We start from the raw sequence: 19,537 nt of genomic DNA, 5'->3' as shown, positions 1-19,537 counted from the left end.
TTTGCTGATCTCCCATATCATTTCTAAAGGGAGTACCATGTTTATTTGACAGTTTGTTCTTACGTGAATGATTTTATATGAAGAATGGACCGGCCCAAAAGAATTAGAAAACAACACGCGGAGTTTCCCATTGTGAATGAAACGAAGGGACGTTGGACTGACGAGGACAAAGAGAAGTTGCTGAGCGCCCTCCACAAGCATGGTTATACCGAACTCGACAAAATTAGCAAGGAATTGCCCAATAAAACCAAGGGTGCCGTAAGGACATTTATCAATAAACTTAACAAGGAAGCTCGTGAATCTGCCTCTCTTAAGGAGAACCAGATCGCGCAATGGCAACAGTCTGGAAGTTTTCAGGGCTCTGATTCACTTGTCTCACAATCCCTAAAGTTCATTTCTTTATTTGAGAAGCATCCTACACCTGCTGAGTGCGCCGGTTGCGATTTTAGGTATTTTAAGTACAGATATAATTATCTCTAAACTTTGCAGTTCAACTCTTTTATGGAGACAAAAAACTGATAAATATTTTGTATGAATATTGTTAACGAAATAGTTCACCATTTAGATATTTAATCAGATTCAATGGTGTAGGTCAATTTAAATTATATTATATCAACTAATATACATTATTGAAAGTTCATGTTTTCATGTCATATTTCAGTTAAAAAATACGTACAAGTGTGTCCCAGGGAAGGGTCTTCGGCCTGAAATTGAAAACGTGAAATTTGCAATAGAGGAACATTTTAGAACATTAAATTCACATGAATATTGTTATTTAAATATCTTCAATTCTGAATGAAATTCCGATGTATCGATCTCTAGTATATTGACAAGTATTCAGTCATGAAAATTCATGGAAATAGGCTCCGTTACTCTCTATTTAGTGGTAATTCATCTGTTGCATATGCTATCCGAAAACTGCCCTCCTTTTCTTTTCATCAATAATATATTTCATTACCCTGTGTTGAAGAAGTAGTTTTTCATTAACTGGAAAGTTATTTTCCCGGTTTTTCACTCGCGGGATCCTTGACGAGCGGGGAAGACTCGTCAAATAACTCTTTTTTGCACTCGTGACGAAATGTATTATCTTGTTAATACTGCTACGTTCAATCTGTGTTGAAAAGTACCTTTTCCTTTACTTGTAAACGAAAATGTTTTTTGATAACTAGTAAATGAAAAATGTGCACAGTTTGCCTCTGGATGAGTGTAACGACACAAAAAATATAGTCCCGATATGCATTCTCCAGACTTGTTACTCCTGACTCGGCATTGTCAAGGGCGAGCGACGTGCGTATTGGTCGTCCTTTACATACATTCAAATGAAAATTGCGAAAGAGGTCCGTTATAGATTTTCTGACCCATGTGATGAGAATTTGCCTGGGGTACATTTTCCAATCTTCACATTCGCCAGAAAATTTTGACGACCCACATTGTATATATGTATAGATTATCACATAATGTATCGAATGTCATTGACTTTACAGAGCACTCTACGACGTATTATCCAGAGTGACCCTAGGCCTTCCCCCTGTGGACATCTCTAGAATGACTCACGAGACGATTTCTTACGTGATGGCCAAGGTAACCCATGAAGTGTGGCCCTATCACCAACCTGAAATCATGGAATACATTGAAAACAGAGAACGAGAGAAGAATTGCAAGACTTACTCTCGACGTTCTGCCAGAATTGTAGTACCCAAGGTCGAGAGAGATCTGTTTTCTTAAACTTTATTTTCCTTCAATAATCTATAGCAACTATTCAAACTGCACATTTACTTTATTTTGATATTTAATCTCATATTTTCATTGCATTGTATATAATTCATAGTTACAATTAAATGAAAGGAATTGTGATAACAGTTGAACATTGAGAATAATGTCGTATGTTCAGCTGAAAATTATTAAAATAATTATCGATAGTTATGTGTGTGCGTAAAATTAAAGATGGTACCTTTATGTATAATAAAATTACTATGTAAACATTCAATTCAACTTTCTCACAGAGTAATAATAGGAATTTTTCAGTAGAACGATTTTTTGGATTAGTTTTATGTACAATTATGGGAGGCTGTCAGTGATCTTTAGATACCATTAGGCAATTTTCAATTTTTCTTTACTGTTTTAACACTTAATATGTATATATGAATATTTTTTCTATTTAAATGTTGCACAGTTGATTAGCAGATGCATTAGAATTAGTTGTAGTTAATCCTTCAAAATCTCCCAAGCGTCTTCCTCAGCTTTCGAGGTCGTGTTGCAGGTCTTGATCTCGGTCTTTACATCGAAGTCAATGAGAGAGGCTTCTTTTATCTTTTTCTCTCTTGGTTTTTTCGCTGATTGTTTTGATTCAGGAGAACTGCCATTCGACGGCTTCGGGGAGCTTCCCCAGTCCCAATCTTGGGTGGGGGAATTCGTGCTTGAGGTACTTCTGAAATTAATGTTGAATTTAATTTTCTTCGATTTAAGTATTAAATTTGATGAACTTTGAGCAGAAATCACCCCGATAAATTTAGCGTGGCATTTCCCGTTTTGTTGGGGGGAAATTTTACGTTGTTTCTATGCATTACTTCAATCATAGAAAGTGACATTAAAATATTCCTACTCAGGTGTTTACCACCCGTACCTTTGATTCAGGAGCTAAGTCCCCACGTGGAGATGACTTTTCTACTTTCGTTAGCTACATTAAAAATACATTATTTTTGCCGATTTTTCTAATGTGCATACAAGGCTTAAGTGAACTACCTTTGAAATGTTATCTTCATTCTTATATCATGGGGACTATTCGATCTCACACCACACAGGAATCGCGAAAAATTTTGATTGTGCAATAAAAAAGAAAATTTAAAAAGGTTGGTATAACAGTCATTAAATACTTCAATCACCGGTTTATCAGTTTCTCCTTACGTAGCTCGTCAAAGAGAAATACATGGAGATCGTTCCATATTATTAAAATTTTCAAAAACGGCCAAATTATGTTGAACAGATTATCCACCTGGACCTTACTTGAGTTGTATGCGTTTTTTACATGAATGAGAGTTGGAAAATTGTTACAATTTCAGTATTTCCTTTGACTTTGAATGTGTTCCCTGGAAATCTATCCAAAAGTGGAGTAGATTTCGTTTCAATTTGTTCTATTATTCTATCATCGATATTACTATATAATATGTGCAAATTTGCCTATTTTCATTCAACTCTTTATTGATTGAGTTGAAGAAAACATGAAATGTTGTCCCTTATTCTACTTCAACGATATCTTTGCTTCCGAATGAAAGTCTTGTAATGTTTTTTTGGAAATTATGTAAAATGGTCTAAAACGCAAAAATACGAATTTCGAGGGCTACATTACGTCTGCATGTAACCCCCCCCTTTTTCCACTTTTTTGAACTCATCGTTTAGAAAATCGAACAGTACATTGACTAAAAGAATTCTAAAAATTTCAATTTTTTACAGATCATAGGTCTTAATGAGTACTAATTCTGGACACAGCAGTAGCTCAACTGGTAGAATATTTTTCAAAAAAATGTGATTTTTTTTTCCAATGGTTTTTAGCAAATATCTCCAAAATAAATGAGCTGATTTATTTTATTTTATTTCCAAAATGTTCATTTCGATGCTCTCGGATTTCGGTGTAGGTCAATCGAAAGATATATATCTGGTTCGCCAAAGTTTCCGAGATATTTATAATTTCCTTTCTTTTAAAAAAAAACCACTAGTGACTCTTTAGTATTGGCAGAAATTACGATATCCAGTCGAAATTAGAAGAGAATATGCGCTTATAATGACAACGGTTTGAATAGCAGATGCATTTCATGGGGCCAGGAGCGCCGGAAATATTGAACTTTTTTTTGAAAACGGCTCTTTGCCAATATCTCTACAACTACTGGCCAGATTAATTTTTTTTGAAAATGTTCGCCTCGATGTTTCATATGTAGATCACTCAAAAGCTTGATATCCGTTCGCATAAAATCTCTGAGACGTATGCGATTTTCTGTTATTTCGAAAAACTTTGTTGATGTCAAGTTGAAATTTGGAAAAAACATGCCCATCATGACGACAACGGTCCGTATTGCAGATGGGCAAATGAACCTCTAGTTCCGGAGATATTAAACTTTTTCTGAAAATCTTTCTTTACAGATATCTCTAAAATTAATCAACGGAATTTATTTATTTTTTCAAAATGTTAGTCTTGAGTACCTTCCGCAATATAGTTGACATATCACTTTTGTCGAATAGCGTCGGTCGCTTGCTTGTTTTAAGTTGTTTTAAAAATCATTTTTTTAATTGTCTAATTTTATTGCTTCGCCCGGCCCTTGACGTGCTCTACAAACGAGACAGAAGGCATGGTTGCGTAGCAACGGGATGTGTCCTCAGGTGGCGAATAGAGAAAGGGCAGAGATGAGAGAGGGAGATCAGAGAACAGACACTGATCAGGTGCTTTTCAGGAACCTGAGAGATCCATTTGAAGTCTGATCAATGATAGACTTAGAGGTTGCCAGCAGGCGGAACTACCTGTCTTGGTAGCTCGCCAAGCTGAGGTGTAACTCGATCGTGCCGGTGGCTGGATGTTATCGAGGGTCAGTGTACCCCACAATACCTTCGGAGTACCAGGCAGCACCTCAGTGTAGCTATGTCTTACCCCCTTCCCCCAGACTCCGCGAGGGTGGGCCGTTTATTTTTGTTGGAATTGGATGAATCCCATTAGGAACGAAAATTTTAATCCCAAAGATGGTGCTTCCTAGGAGGAACATCGAAGGTTTTCAGGAAGCTAGCTATGGTGAACTCTGGGGCCCCGAGGAGGGACCAATATGTGGCGGTGAAGGAATGAGGGGAGCAAAGAGGGGACCTATCACGATAGGAGCATCTTTGCCCTGCTAGGTTTGAAGCTTTGCAGGCACAGCCCTTTCTGCAAGAGGCAGTGTTGACTGCCAGGGGAGGTGGAGGAGGGACCGGACGCAAACCACCCAGATCTTTAGGTTTTAGGTACAGCAAAATCCCGAGCTTCTGAACTCAAAATGCAGTGGTCTTGATGGGATCCGATAGGATGTCTTCGAGACCACGTGCATCAAGGAGATTAACGTTGATGCACGTTGATGGGGACGCGATCGCAAACGCAAACTTGTAGAACACATCTACTAGCCGTAAAGCGCATTTCACATCCCGTTTTCCGGAAATCTGTAAGATCCACTGAAATTCCGAACTCTGTCATTTATTTGAATTTTCATAGTGTAAATCGAAAAGTGTCATGCCTCGACTATTCTTTCTTTTTATATTAATTTGACTATTTTGGTCGATCGTCTATGGCTGAATTATTCATTACCTGATGTTAGAATTGGAGACTGATGAATTGTCTGTTGAATGTGGCCCTTGATACCCGCTCTGATATGTTCCTAAATTTTGATAATTGTCATGAGTATCGTACTGCGGACCACAATACTGTGTACAAGAATTCGAGCCTGCAATATCTCCCCAACCGCGTCTACCCAAGTCTCCCACCTAAAAATATTCCTTATCTCATATATTGTTCAATTATCATTGGTGTAAAACCAAATCAACGAAAAAAATGAAAGAAAATAATAATAAATAAATAAATAAGGACCTTAGCGGCCAAGTTATTGACTTGTGCTCCAACATCTTCCAGCAGAGTTCCATCTCGCACCTAATTACTCGTAAATTAAATCGATAAATTATAAACAAAACAAAATCAAATGGATATTCAACCCAGAAGAATAAACAGAAACTAATTGAACATTTTTTAGACTGGACCGTACCTTCTGGGATGCAATCCCTCCAATTTTTATAGCATTTTCAGTTGCCTTAGAAGCTACCTTTGAGGCTGTTGATGAGAATATCGACCACCCCTAAAAATAATTGACTTTATTAATAATTCCAATATTAAAATTGCACAATTGTAGTATGAAGCGATAAAGAATCGTGTTGTTATCTAATAAGGGATTCAATTGATATATTTTTCAGATTTTAGGTGTGAGATGATTCAATACGAAATCGTTTGCTGTTCATTGACATGTTCTATAAGTCTTCATGATTTTGACGAAAAAAAATTAAGAGATTTGATTCTTTATATAACCTATTTGTTTATAATTTATTGAGTAGGTAATTATTGGATATAAAGTTTCTTAAGGTGTTTCACAATTGGCCCTTTGTGCGCAGTGTAGAAATCCAAGAAAAATATTTCTTGAATATCTTTGGATTTTCTTGTTCTAGATGCATAAAATAAATAATGGAAAGTAAGAATTGAAGATAAAAAATCTTATAATAAAAAATGACGTGATGAAAAAAATCAATCTCGTTAAAGTGTCTAAAAATTTGAGTACTATTGAAACTCGATAGGTATTTACACTGGCTAAGGATGATACTGCAGTATCGAAAAATTCTTGAGACGAGCTCTTCGAGGGTTGATCCATCTGATACCCAAATCCACTGTATTTTCCTCCTTGATTGGGTGGCAAATCACTAACACACAAGAAAAATCACATTACAATATCTCCTCATAATCAGTAATTATCAGTAGAAAATTCAAAACAGTGATCTATACTCTGGCCTATTTGCATTTTCATTTTGCACTCTGTTGAAGAAGGACTCGGTCTGCGCCTTAAATGCACTAGTATTCATATTCTGGTACGATCTTTGCGTGTCTTTCTGGTAAGAATTATAATCTTGATCATTGTTGTCGTTGTACGAGGTAAACTCTTTGACGTTTGACGTACTAGGGCTCCATGAATCTCCTCGTGCTAAAGCAGCTATCTGAAATTTTTCATGTCATTTATATTCGACGAACATGTCAATTGAAAAAAATTTTATAAAGAATCAGTATGAGATCTAAGTACATTCCAACTGGCAACTTTTGTTTTCATCAAAGAGTGAGAGAGTCGTAGGAAAACTATTGTGGGAATTAAAAGTTTCAAGGGATAGAACATTAAACACTGTTCAATTTCGTCTATTCATACTAATCATGGAGCTAACTCGACTCATCTGCCAAAACAAGGTGAAAATCTCTACAGTCCCTACATTCAAAATTCAGCGATATACGAATGAGGATTTAGTCCCCAATATTATTGATCAGAAATACACATTTCATTTTACTATATTCCAGGGCTTTATGAAGTTCCCTGGATGACGTTAATTCTTATTAGAACAGTCATTGCCACTCTGAGTTAGCGGAGAGTTCCCTGCTCCCCAAGCCCTTCAGTTTTTTCGCGGAGGAATACATCGATTATACCACTGTAAAGCTTATAAAATCAGCTCTTAAACGCTTGTGGGTTTTTTTTCCGTATCTTCAACTCTACGGACATAATGACATTGTAAACATCAAAATGAATGTAAATGTCATGTTAGATTACGCTTGCAAATCTTTGTAAAGATAAGAAAATTAACTTGGAGATCATACTAGAGCCATTCCAATTCTTTCAGCTATGTTGTAACTCCTGACCATTAAAATACGCGAATACCGTTCTATAACGCTCGACAATTTCATTTAATTGGCATTCGCAACGTTTTCTTGGGCCGTACATTGTGCATACGGAGTATTGTAGTTTACGAATTATTGTAAACGGAGTATTGTAAAGTTTACGAATTAAATTTTCAAATGATGCTTTGGCACATTTACTGTTGCCTTTCTATATAGCCGACTAAACTATTTGTACCCCCCCCCCCTCCGGCGGTTCCTTCGAACAGACTTTATCCCAAACATCGTGGTATTTACCCCAGAAACGGTACTCCATCTACAGATTTTTCTATCGGTCATATGGGAAAACCATGGAAAACTCTGATGAACGTAGGCCGTGGCTGAGCTCCATAAAAATTACGTTTTTTCTCTACACTTAATCGTGATGAAGCTTAGTGTCTAGACTACTGTTCTACCAATTTCTGAGCAGTGAAAAAACTGCTCACAGCCGGGGTTGAAACAGCAACCCTCAGGTTACCTCAGACCGCTATCACAACCATCGTTGTCTTTGTCCTTGTTTTTCATAATGGCACTATTTTATCTGAATTATTTGCTATCTTTTTTTGGAATATAACTGTTCAAATACAAAAAAAATGGGTTTCATCAGTGAAAACTTGCAGCTCTTAAGACTCTCCATTCTTTTGGTTAAAGAATACAAATACTATGCCATGTTGAGTGCAAAAGTTATAGACGCTGAGAAGATATTGCTTGAATTTTCCATGAGAAAAGAGGTGACCACAAAATTTTGAAAATTCAAAAAAATTGAAAATTTGAGAAAAATGTTCAGCGCTGAAATAAGTGTGGGATATCGCGCTCGAATTTACTGATTGATGTCAAGCTCGGGTCATCGAGAAGAAAACTTGATAGATATTCAATGAATGAATACAACAAAACAAATTTTTACACATACTTTGTCTCTGCATAGAACAGCAGTTTTGAAACAAGTCTTTTTTAATAACATTCATGATTCAAGATTAAGTTTCACGATGTTAATCTAATGAAATAAACAATTCCAGCCATCTGTACACGATCTTTTACGACTAAAAGATTGGCAGATGCACCTGATAAGAAATATACTAAATTTATTTCTAAATATTTGAAGGACTGTCATTTACGAATGTAAATCGAATTAGGCCATAAGGGAAAAATGTAAAATAGCTAGTCTAACGTTAATGACAGTGTAAACAATCCATTATACGGGCTACATCGCTTTAAACAAATAAAGAAAAATCTAAGTCATATTTCTTATTAAAATCCGCTCAGGTTTGGTTTGTCTTTGAACGGAAAACAGCGCCTGTCAAGAGCAGCGCCCTGAGCAATTGAATTCTAATGTCATTTATCTGATGATTTTTTGGTGTAGTTGGCCTGTACATATCCCAAAAGATTTTAATAACTGGAGAGCAATCGTTCCACGAATATCACAAAAAAAAATAAATTTCACTGAAAATTAAATTAATTGAATTGAAATTTCATAAAGAAGACAAGTATTAAATTGACCCCAAACTTGGTAATGAATTTTGTTCATAAGTACTTTATCTCTATATAGAGCAGCAGCCTTCGTGTTGTACTTCCTCGAAATGGGCATGGAGTCATCCCAATCAGGTTGCTCTTCAAGAAAGATCCTCGCATTTCTGTTTCCTCCGACTTTCATTTTCTCTAGCTCCAAATCTTTCCACTTGTCCATGGATATTGACCTAACGAATGACAGATGAACCCCTAGACCCCTGTGTTTCCCGGAGCATTCGAGACAAATCCATATTCCATAGGTGACAGATACCCATTGGGGATTATGTGCACCGCACTCAAAGCATTTCTGAAGAGATTCACCAGTCATAAAATTAAACAGCTGTGAGTAGAAATGTTAGTGCGGAGACTTACAGTGTTTTCGTTGTTTGGCTTAAGTTCGCCCAAGAGTCTCCTCGTCCGAGGACTTGCCATTGTTACGCACAGACACGAAGCACTGTGTTAATGGTTAAATCGTGATTGAACGGTTCCTGCCAAAGTGTCAGTAATGAAAAAAAAAGAAAAAAAAGTCAACTTGGGAAAGCTCGGCAGCACCTTTAAATTTATTCGAGGTTGGAATGTTCTGTCCACGTTCACAAAACAGAGATTATAGGGACCCAAGAGGATGATAGACTAAAGTAGAGGTTCTGGTCTGGGGAGTCAGATGACCCCAATGCTAATGCTAGTAATGACCGCAGCGGTGGGACGCGCCACCGTCGACTGTGACGCTTGGGTGACCTGCTCGAAAACTCATCTGTTCATAAAAAAAATATCTTTCCGTTCCTAATAGGGATGAAGAAGAAAATTAAATTATCTCTGATTAAACTAAGTCTCATTTCTTAATCTCGGAAAAAAAATTAACAGCCACAGGGAAAATCGAAGAGTGGTAGCTAATCCAATGGAATCACGGTGCAGAGACCGCCCTTGGATTTTCTTCGTGGCTCCTAATGTCGGGTTTCTGAGATTAAGGAATGAAACTTGGCTTGATCGAGGAGAGTGTACTTCTCCTTCGAAGAACGTTGAGTGCATTCTTTAACGTTGATTAGGAACGGAGAGATAATTTTTTAATTTTCAGTCAACTTAGCCAGCCGTCAAAATCGACAGTGGCGCACTCTACCGTCGGGATAATTACTAGCGTTGGCATGGGGTCACCTGGCTCCCCAGATCTGAGGCTCTACTTTAGTATATCCTTTGGTCTACAGTATAACTAAACCGACAGTAAAGTAAAACACATGTGGCACAGAGTGAATGTCTAAAATGCGTAAAAATTTTAATTGAATTGCACCTAAAATTGAGTAGAATGAAAGTGAAAGTATTAACTCGAAATCCTGACGAATACCTCAGGGAGACTAAAAGAGATATTCATAGAGGTAAGTGATGGTATATTTGTTAACCTAAAATAATTGGCAACAGCATATCGTTGAAACGACTTTAGATCCTGTTGAAAGTTGTCGGCATATTCTGTGCTCACGATTTATCAATTTATATTGGATTACCAAATAGCCAGCGACAATACCCAAAATCGTCGTGTGTACTCTCATTAATTAAAAAATCAATGAGCTTTGGAAGAAGTTCCCTCGTACCTCTACAATGTTTTCCATTGACGACGGGTTAAATTGGATAATTGAGATTACCAAGTGATTATGGGTTTGGTCCTACATTAATTATTTGTGAAATTATGCAATGGATATATTGAACGATTCCAATGCTTCTCATTCGGCAACAAAAATGAGTATCGCCAAAGATTTGATACTCTAGACCCATTTGACAAAAGGCCTTTGTTCATTCATTCCGTTCTGTTTCTTCTCTGGTTCTATTTATCAAAAACATTCCAAGCACTTTAGTACTGTTTGGAAAAAAACCATAAAAACTATAACATACTGAGATGGACTGAAAACCGCCATAGACAGATGATTCATTTTTGTCCACACATATCAAGCACTCTCAATAGTAATCCTTATGAGGAATGTTCTGTAAAAATTTTTCCTAGTTTTTCTAGTTGAAAAAAATATGTCTATCTAATGTATATATGTAATTTTTGGGGACCTCGACAGCAAAGCGACAACAAATTAGAGTACAAAAGCTTATCATATTAGAAAAAAATGCTCTCTCGAAATTTTAAAATGGACTTTTTACTTCCTTCTTCCAAGCAAATTTATGACTGTCAAGAATCTCTGAAAAAAAAATTAAACAAAAGAATCTCTTTAGATCAGATTTTAACGATAATTGGCTCGGCCTTAATATAATATATATTCTCAAACGTGAAAATCCACAAATCGACCCATTCCGTCCGCACACAGAGTTATTTTCTAAGGATAAGGGCCATAGCTATGAACTTGAAAAACATCATCCTTCAGCCTTCGTCTCGAAAGGGACTTTGGCATGTGGAGGGCGATAATCTATGTTCCAATGTTCGGGGTTGCACTGTACCCTTTTGTCACTGTTGCTGCGTGAAAAAGCGACTTTTTCTTTAGTTGTAAACAAAAAATTGAAACTTGCAAATGAATAGTACGTACGATGAGGTATTTTAAGTCCTGTGATTTCCAGCCCTCGGTTTCGCACCGAACCATCAACTTTATACTCGATATCACCTGAGAATATCGAAATTTCTCATTTCGAAATTTTTAATCTTGATAGATTAATGTAACTGGAAAATCCAGAATTCTCAGTTAAATGACCACAATTATGCTTAAATGTTGAATTTTTTCGTTTTCAATTATTGTGTCGTAGATGTTGGTGATAATGATAACTATGTGTATACGTATGTGCATGTCTAATTTCGTTAATTTTCTCTGTTTACTCAATAGTTCCCCGAAATTATGATCCATCGTTGCATCCATTTGAGGCAGCACGGGAGTACACTCGAGCCCTAAATGCTGTAAAACTGGATCGAGTGTTTGCCAAGCCCTTTATTGGAAATTTGGAAGGCCACAAAGATGGAGTTTCTGCTATTTGTAAACATCCTGCCAAGCTTTCTGTCATCGTTAGTGGATCATGTGACGGGGAAGTTAAAATATGGGATTTGCCACAAAGAATTTGTTATCGCTCTATTCTTGCACACGATGGGATCCTTCGAGCAATTACATTTAGCAATGATGCTGAGAATTTCATCACCGTCGGTGATGACAAAATGATAAAAACGTGGAGATTTCATACGGATGCAGAAAGTCAGGAGGATTTGCCAATAAACACAATTATTAGTAAGGTATGTAATTTCTCTATCAAACAAATATATAAACACATAGAAAGTACAGGAATGGGGATTTAAAAGACGGTTTAATGGTGTTATGTACTGACTAGATGAGGTGTCGACACAAATATATGTTTTGGATTAGGGAATTTCCGCAGTAAATTTGGTGAGCATGAAGTGAGGGTAAATATCAAAGGTTTCGACGCTTTGCTGCGTCATTAAGAAAAATTAATAATAGAAAAACAATGAGTATTTTTATCGTGTTTAAATATTTCATAACATTTGACAAGCACGCATTTTTGTTCACCCCAGTTTATATATCGCAAGTATTCAAAACTACTTTTCATATCGGCAGGAAATGTTGTGAACTATTTAGAAAAAATAACAATAAGAACAACAACATGAAAAATCCAGAGTTCGTCAAGAACGAGCTATAACGGTAAATTTTTAAAACAGGCACATCTTAAATAATCGACAGTCTGTATATTTTCAATTTCCAAAAGAAATATATTATTATATAAATATATATTATATTACAAAATTACGCAGACATATTCATGAAATATAGTCGAGTCTGTTTTTGCAGTATTTGGATGTTTATTCCCTTGTCGATTATTCTTCAGTGATTTTAGGAAAACTAGTGCCATAAAACGCTGTATTGATGATGGATCTTGATCATTTTCTCCTAAAAGCTCTGCATGATTCCTCGTTTTGAGACTTCAGGAGGATAATTATCAATTGAACAATATATGCTGGAAATTTCAACTCTCTAGTTAATTTCCTTCTATTTCCATAATATTACTGCGGAAATTGTTTAATGGGCACGTCGTGTTGACAACATTGCTGTGCTATAGTCAGTTTTGGGAGGATCTTTCGAATTATTGCAATAAAACGTTAATATGTTTCATTTTTCCAATATTGCAGACCCATTTCTTGGAAAATAATACTATGCGTCAAAAAAATGTCGTCAGAAGTTCAGTTGAAAGAACTCTAGAGAACTCACCTCAGCCAAATTTCATATCTCCAAAATGAGTGGTTTCACAAATTCCTTGTGCGATTTTCGTTTTATATCTATCAAGTTTTGACCATCTTTTTTCATAAATGATTACATATGTATTAGGATAACGCAAAATCCACGTCAAAAATTGTTGTTGTCGTGATTTCGTATAAATTTCCATGTCTGCCATTTTCTTGATTGATGATGAATATGGGAGGGGTTCATCTAACAATTTTTAATAGAAATTTCTTAGTCCTTTGAATGAAATAATTCCTTTGAGCCTCAAAATCAGAAAATCAAACGTTTCGTATATAGCTGGCGAAACCATTTTCAATAACCTTAATTCCAATTAATTTTTTTTTCATTATTTTTAACTCAGACTACGCTTTCACAAAATAATTGGCAATTTCCAAAAAAAATCATTTTTCAATGAAATTCAATCAAAAAATTGAATCCATATGACGAACGGCAGAGGTGAATCGACTGTAGCCAAAAACAGAATAATTCGAATAAAATGATACACAAAATGATGAAAAATCAATCTTCCGGGTGAATAGTACATTAGAGTAGTTATTTACTCTATTTCCCTCCCTTTTTTCTAAATGTAAAATCCTTTCAATAAACGCAATAAATTTTGCGAATCTCAAGGTAGTGAACAATCTTTCAATTCTCCGTTATCTTCAGTTGAAGTCCCAGTCACGTAAATACAGACATTATGTCAGTACTTTCACCTATTCAATCTGCCATGTCTACGGGTATTTCTTTAAAACGGGAAAAAGAAGATTCGAAAAATTAAGATTCACTCCTGTGTATTCCTTTTAGACGTCAAAAGGAGTTATCTGAACCGACAATATCGTCAACTATATTTGTATTGTTGTAGCCTTCACAACAATAGCAACGGCGCGCTGTTTGTCTTTCCCTAACGCAATCTCCACTTCAAATCGGGTTTACAAAAGGTCCAAACTTACCCAGTTTACGTTCGACTCCTCGTTTTACTTCCGCTTTTACTTTAGTCGATATTGAGCATTGAGAAAAAAAATTAGTCGAAATTTTTGAGGTGCAAAATCGCACCGGGTACTGGTGAAACCGCTCAAATATGAAATTATGTGAGGTTGATATAATAATATTGCCGGATCTATATATAATATTTCTCACTCCGTCTCAAGTATCAAATCATCAATTGAAATGTTTTTTTTGTTTTTTAGAACATCATCTCTTCCATTTCGCATCACCGTCGGAAACCTGAGTTCGTAACATGTGGTGAGGTCTGCCAATTGTGGGAAGAAACTCGAAATGAACCTATAAAAACTTTTAAGTGGGGAGTGGACAGCCTACACCACGTTGCATACAACTTAGTTCAATCGAATTTACTCGCTGCATGTGCAAGTGATCGGAGTATTATTCTGTACGATACGAGGGATACGGGACCATTACGCAAAGTTACCCTGAAGTTAAGAACAAATAAATTAGCGTGGAACCCAATGGAAGCCTACACATTCACCTCCGCTAATGAAGATTACAAGTAAGTAAATCAGCTAATTTATTAACTCTATAGTGAAATGATAGTCTCAATTACTTTGGCAGCTATTTAAAAGTCAAGGCTTTGGGGGAATTCATCGTGGGAGATTGTTTTTTTTTTCCTTTAGATGAAAACTTTTATTCAAAATTCAAAATTAATTGGAGTAAATAATAGAAGGAATCTGTGGTAGTTTCCTCTTCTTAGCTATTAACGGATGTATATGCTCACGAACACTTTTCTTTTGCCAGCCTCTACACGTTTGATATAAGGAAACTAAAGACTCCAGTTAATGTTCATATGGACCATGTGGGTGCAGTTACCGACGTTGATTACTCTCCAACTGGAAAAGAATTCGTCTCAGGAAGTTATGACAAGTCATTGAGAATATTTGAAGTTAATAAAGGTCATTCTCGAGATATATATCATACAAAACGAATGCAGAGACTCACTAACATTGCTTGGTCTCTTGATGACAAATACATTATCAGTGGCAGTGACGAAATGAATATTCGAGTGTGGAAGGCCCGAGCGTCAGAAAAATTGGGAGTGGTAAGTACAGATTCAGATGACAATGATGCCAGATAATTGGCATAAGTATCAAACAATATAATACCATAGACTAGTTTTTACGTATATTAAAGTTAACGAAAAAAAATCAAGTAACTGGTCACCTCCGACATATAAATAATTGGCTATAAATATTGGTAAACAATTGGCTTTAACTACCTTGAACTGTTCAAACCCACCTTCCAGAGGCACGCAGTCCATAATTTTATTATAAAAATTTAAGACAGATAACTTCGGCAGAGAAAGATCGCAACCCACGTGTGTTAAGTACCTTTTCATTGATGAAGGATTCTCTGTCAACTCAGTCACCCATTTCCATCATGGGATTGAAAAATTCTAAACAAATTCACGTATATTTATGTGCTAGAAAATTTTTTTCTGAATTTTTGACGATCTTTTGGGCAACTGAGTAGAGAGGAATGGACTGTTTAGTAAAATAAATTGCTTTCTAATTGATTTAGTATTGATAACTCATTCTTATAATTTTGGTTTACATAGAATTTATATTTTTTTCTCAGCTTTCCGATGAAAATATTTATGATTTTTTTTAACGTCATTATAACCGATTTTAGTTTAAAAAATGAAAGAATCGCTGTAAAATGAAATGGACTTTCGGACAATTTGTATTTCTTTTAAAAAAATGAAAAATACTCTTTAATATGCATATAATACCTTAAAAAATGTACGGAAGTGTATATTTTAGTTTGGAACGCACAAGAAATGACAACTCAGCTAATAAATTCGTCTTATTCATGGAATACTTTGAAATACATACTTACAAATAATACCATCTAAATTCTCGGTGAAAACTTCGTATACGAGGAATATATCACTTTTTTCTAATGATAGTAATTCCGGATACTCATTGTATTCTTGTTTATAACTAAGTAGGAATGCGGAGAATGTTCAATTGTATTCAATGAATAGAATCAAGTTATTACTGAGTTATGAGTTATTACTGAGCTTCATGGGTCCCCAAATGCAATACTCACTTTCATAAATTTTCTAAATGTATTGAATATATACCAAGAGGATTCTCAATTCTTTTAACGAAAGCCAAAAATGCGCGAAGGTCTGTACACTTCCTTTTACTGCAAATTTTCCGGTTTTTAAAACAAAATGAGTTATGATGGCGTTTTAAAAATACGAAAATATTTGGAAAGCTGCGAAAACAATGTAAATTTTATGTATGAAAAAATTGTAGGAATATTTTTTTAATATTGAATGGATTAGAAAACAGTTTATACCGATCTTCTCGGCTGCCCAAAACATCTGCAGAAAAGAAAAAAAAAGTTTTTCTAGCACAAAAACATGCTTAAGTTTTTTTTGAATTTTTCGAGCCCACGATGAAAACGTTTTCTGCAAAATTAAAGATAATCAGTTGCTTATTAAAATTATACTACAAACAATGCCATTCTTAAAAAATCATTGTTCTATCGGAAAGCAGCTGTCAATGCTTTCTGATTAAAATTAAAATACTTTTGTGCGTCCTGTATAGTTTCATTTATACATATACCTTAGCTTCGGCATGATCTAGATAATTTTATAATCATTCTCAACGCACACACACACACACACACGCACACACATAGACCCTTACTTCTCAACCAGACAATATCCATATACAACGTAAATTCGACTTTAAACAGCGCGTCTGTCGAATGTATCCTCAAAATTTTCAAAATTTTCCAGAATCGAGTTGAAAATATTAAAATAATTTTCGCACAAAGTAGCATGACGAAGTTCTTTTGATTGACTGTTCTTTTAACCAATTCATTTAATCAAACTTCAATTATCGGCAGATCGTTTAATCAGGTTTTTCTGTCGGACGTTATTGAACCTGTCCACACTACTGAATGTTCTTTTTGGTATGAGATTTTTTGTCGAGATATGTTTTAGCAGGATTTTAACGAAGTTATTAACTTGAATTGCCCAAATGGGGTCCTCTAGTTCATCAGACAAAGGATTAACGATACTTCATTCTTTGCAGTTAAAACCCAGGGAGAGAGCTGCTCTAAATTATAATTCTACGTTGAAGGAAAAGTTCGCAGGACATCCTCAAATAAGGAGAATTGCTCGACACAGACAAGTACCTAAACACATCTACAACGCTCAAGATGAATTAAGAACAATTCGTAATAAGCGAAAAACAAAGTAAGATCTATTGGTTCATCGTAAATTAAAACAATGTTGTTTATTGACTGAATGATAAATATGATGATTTTACTCATTTTTCAGGGAGGCTAAACGTCGCGCGCATTCTCGTCCTGGCAGTGTTCCATACGTATCGGAACGAAAAGCACATGTTGTTGAAGATAAAACAGATTAATAAGTACAAGGAATAAACAAATTTATTCTCGTATGATATGAAATACATTGACATTAAATGTAATTTTACTTTTGAATTATTCTCTTTGTAATCTTTATTTGTATACCTTTTCGAGTTTTTACTTTTTGTTCTGTTCCCTGTATCGCAGTTACGCTGAAGGCTGACGGGTAAACCCTAATAGAAAAAAACCCTTGTCTAGGTACAGTCGTATCATCTACGAGACTGGTACCGGCGTTCTTCGAGGCTTGTCATCGTTATCGATTATTCGCAATGTAATGAATTAAATCATTTTATTGAGACGAGTGGATGTAATAAATAATTTTATTATTGAAATTTTACATCACTAGTGTACACTCTGTTACGTCCTCCCAAATGTAACTAGGAAACAGCGCCTATATTCAAATTGGTAAAGGAGGCAGGAACGTTTCCCAGCTGAAGTCCGGATGGGTAATCCAACGAAGTCCAATCCAAATGACAATTGACAAATCCTTAATGCCAATGTTAACTGGGATGAGGGTTTATTTAATCTTTGATGAAGAAAACACTGAGTGCTTCACGAGAGCACGTAAACTATTTATTCACTTAATAGTATTACAAACTCTGTAACTCTGAAACTATGATTTTAGCTAGATCTGATTTTTGAAATTGCCTCGCAACATTTCGGGTAAAATGTCTCGGAAAGTTGGACACAGACGATTCATAATCATCTTAAACATAACGATTTCATATTGGCAAAAAGCCTTTTTCTTTTTCGATTGCATTTACGATTTCATCAACCGAGGATTTTGCATAATTGAAATCTAGTAAATTATAGGGAAAAAAGCGTAAATTGCGAGGTAGGACCTCGTATTTTGCATCCGAAAAAAACGTTTTTCGAAATCACTTGATTTTCCTATGTGTACACAATAGGAATTCGCAAATTCAACGGTGCAGTATTAATTATTATCATGTAGTGGGTGTATTGTTGCAAATTACATGGGTTGTCCCAAAGTTGATTTAGAGTTGTGTAGGTATTTAGTGATTATTGAACTTAAGGAGTGCTGAGTTCGTCAAAACGCTACGTTTCAATTCAAGGCGTAGGCTATAGCATAGTATATTACTATATAGACTATTTCCTTGTTGAATTTCAGCTTTCAGGTGATTTTTTTTACCTATGTTTTCTGTAGTTAATTAAATGACACAATCCTTATTTCTTATTGCATTGCATATTGCAATCCTTATTGCATTTGGTACATATGAAATTTTTAGAAAAGACTCGTTAAAAGGCTACTGGGTTGAATTCCATGTGGTTTCCTCGAGAGACTGTTCGAGAATGCCTCGACCCTCGGCTCGTCCAGGGTGAGAGGTCTGACCCAAAGGCAAGGCCCTTTTGTCCTTTGGGTTGATTCGGTCATAAATGGCCTAAATATTTCCGTATTTCCCGGTGACGTTTACAATGGGTCGCTTGTTCGAACCAATGCCAAAATATTGCCAAATAAGTATCCATGTCTTTTTCAGTCGCGTTTTCATTTTTTAACATTTGCAAAACATATTTGGTTACGTTTGACCACTCTTTTCCAGAAGGTCTTTCCAACATTTATAAATTTTCTATGATACTGATTTATTAACTCTGGAGTTACATATGGAAATAACTATAATGGAAGATTTTCGACTAGCGTTTCTACATCGGATGTGTCTGGCGTTTACAACTTCGTTAGAAATTTATTCTTTCTTTTTTAAAGACAATAAATTTGGTAATTGTTAATTTGGTTTTAATAGACTCGCACCCGGGATGTTTCGGGGTCCTTCAGTAGAATAATCAAAACAGAACAATGGAAGGATCGTGTTGTATACCCTCCTAATTTCCTCATTTCCCATTTTCTTTTCTAATCCTCTTAATCCTCTAACATATTCCCCGTTCTTAATCCTCTAGCGTATTCTCCATCCTAAACGAATAAGCGTCTCAAGATATTTGGTGCCTCCTAAACTCC

General features: G+C 35.6%; 2 protein-coding genes across 4 annotated transcripts; one reads left to right on the top strand and one right to left on the bottom strand.

Moving 5' to 3' along the window:
- Positions 1-1,927: 1,927 nt before the first annotated feature.
- Positions 1,928-9,482, bottom strand: LOC135167197 (ADP-ribosylation factor GTPase-activating protein 1). 2 transcript variants are annotated; one of them, XM_064130142.1, is made up of 8 exons: positions 9,341-9,482; positions 8,994-9,275; positions 6,554-6,762; positions 6,357-6,471; positions 5,769-5,858; positions 5,597-5,656; positions 5,318-5,493; positions 1,928-2,428 (listed from the first exon to the last, which is right to left on the bottom strand). In XM_064130142.1, the coding sequence occupies exons 1-8, from the start codon at positions 9,398-9,400 to the stop codon at positions 2,206-2,208; spliced, it is 1,215 nt and encodes a 404-aa protein (XP_063986212.1). In that variant the 5' UTR covers positions 9,401-9,482; the 3' UTR covers positions 1,928-2,205. The 2 variants fall into 2 exon arrangements, with proteins under 2 accessions (XP_063986212.1, XP_063986213.1); XM_064130143.1 differs by lacking the exon at positions 5,597-5,656.
- On the top strand, positions 9,398-17,905 carry LOC135167196 (DDB1- and CUL4-associated factor 13). 2 transcript variants are annotated; one of them, XR_010299814.1, is made up of 8 exons: positions 9,398-9,537; positions 10,168-10,335; positions 11,773-12,170; positions 14,358-14,674; positions 14,920-15,220; positions 17,229-17,392; positions 17,477-17,626; positions 17,716-17,905. XR_010299814.1 is itself a non-coding variant. In XM_064130141.1 (6 exons), exons 1-6 carry the CDS (start codon positions 10,266-10,268, stop codon positions 17,565-17,567), a joined length of 1,341 nt encoding a protein of 446 aa, XP_063986211.1. In that variant the 5' UTR covers positions 10,168-10,265; the 3' UTR covers positions 17,568-17,905. The 2 variants fall into 2 exon arrangements, 1 of the variants encoding a protein (XP_063986211.1); XM_064130141.1 differs by lacking the exon at positions 9,398-9,537 and having other exon boundaries at positions 17,477-17,905.
- The last annotated feature ends 1,632 nt before the right edge of the window (positions 17,906-19,537 follow it).

The sequence above is a fragment of the Diachasmimorpha longicaudata genome, chromosome 11 (genome assembly GCF_034640455.1).
Source record: "Diachasmimorpha longicaudata isolate KC_UGA_2023 chromosome 11, iyDiaLong2, whole genome shotgun sequence".
Classification (NCBI taxonomy): Eukaryota; Metazoa; Arthropoda; class Insecta; order Hymenoptera; family Braconidae; genus Diachasmimorpha; species Diachasmimorpha longicaudata.
This window is presented reverse-complemented; position numbering and strand designations above follow the sequence as displayed.